Source organism: Eimeria tenella, genomic scaffold, assembly GCF_000499545.2.
Source record: "Eimeria tenella Houghton genomic scaffold, Eth_scaff2251, whole genome shotgun sequence".
Lineage (NCBI taxonomy): Eukaryota > Apicomplexa > Conoidasida > Eucoccidiorida > Eimeriidae > Eimeria > Eimeria tenella.
Window position 1 is genome coordinate 2,136 of NW_013542107.1, and position 773 is coordinate 2,908.

At 66.4% G+C, this 773-nt stretch overlaps 1 protein-coding gene across 1 annotated transcript in view; it reads right to left on the reverse strand.

The window, feature by feature from the left end:
• Positions 1 to 547, reverse strand: part of ETH_00039755 (uncharacterized protein) — a gene marked incomplete at both ends in the record, with an annotated part of 1,923 nt that extends 1,376 nt beyond the window's left edge. The window contains one exon of the mRNA XM_013374740.1: positions 1 to 547. Within this exon, the coding sequence (XP_013230194.1) occupies positions 1 to 547 (547 nt within the window).
• Between the last annotated feature and the right edge of the window lie 226 nt (positions 548 to 773).

Below are 773 nucleotides of genomic sequence, written 5' to 3' on the forward strand. Positions count from 1 at the left end.
TTTCCTCTCTGCTGCTGCTGCTGCTGCTGCTGCTGCTGCGGAGGCGCAGGACGCGGAGGAGGGCGGGGTCAAAGCAGCAGCAGCGGTAGCAGCATCGCCCGCTGACGCCGGAGACGGCTGCTGCTGCTGCTGCTGCTTCTGCTGCTCCGGCTGCTGCGCTGCGGCGCCTTGCTGCTTCGACTCGGACTCTTGCTGCTGCTCCTGCTGCTGCTCCTGCTGCTGCTGGAGCTCGGGAGGCGGCGTGGCCGCAGCGCCCTCCTGCTGCAGCGCCCCGGCGGCCTCCCCGTCCTGCTGCTGCTGCTGCTGGGCGCGCTGCTTGTCCTGTTGCTGCTGCAGCCCCTGCTTGCGCTGCAGCTCCTGCTGCTGCTGCTGCTGCTGCTGCTGCTCGTGTCTGTGCCGCTCCTCCCTGTGCTGCCGCGCCTGCGTCTCCCTAACAGCAGCAGCAAATTGCTGAAAGAGCTCCAGCAGCCTTTGGCTTTCCTGCTCCGGGTGTACGTACACCGCGTCCCGTACCAGCCACGGGCTCCGCTGCGCAGCAGCAGACGCGCTGCAGCAGCAGCAGCAGCAGCGCGTCAGCAAAACCCGCACATACAGACAGCCTCCTCAAAACACAGGAGCAGCACCAGAAGTAGCAGCAGCAAGCGCCAGCAGCACCACCCCGGCCCCTGCACCTGCAACAGCAGCGGGAAAACTGCAGCAGCAGCAGCAGCAGCAGCAGCAGCACAACTAAGAAGCTACCTGGGTCTCATATCCGCGTCTCGAAGGCTGAGAGC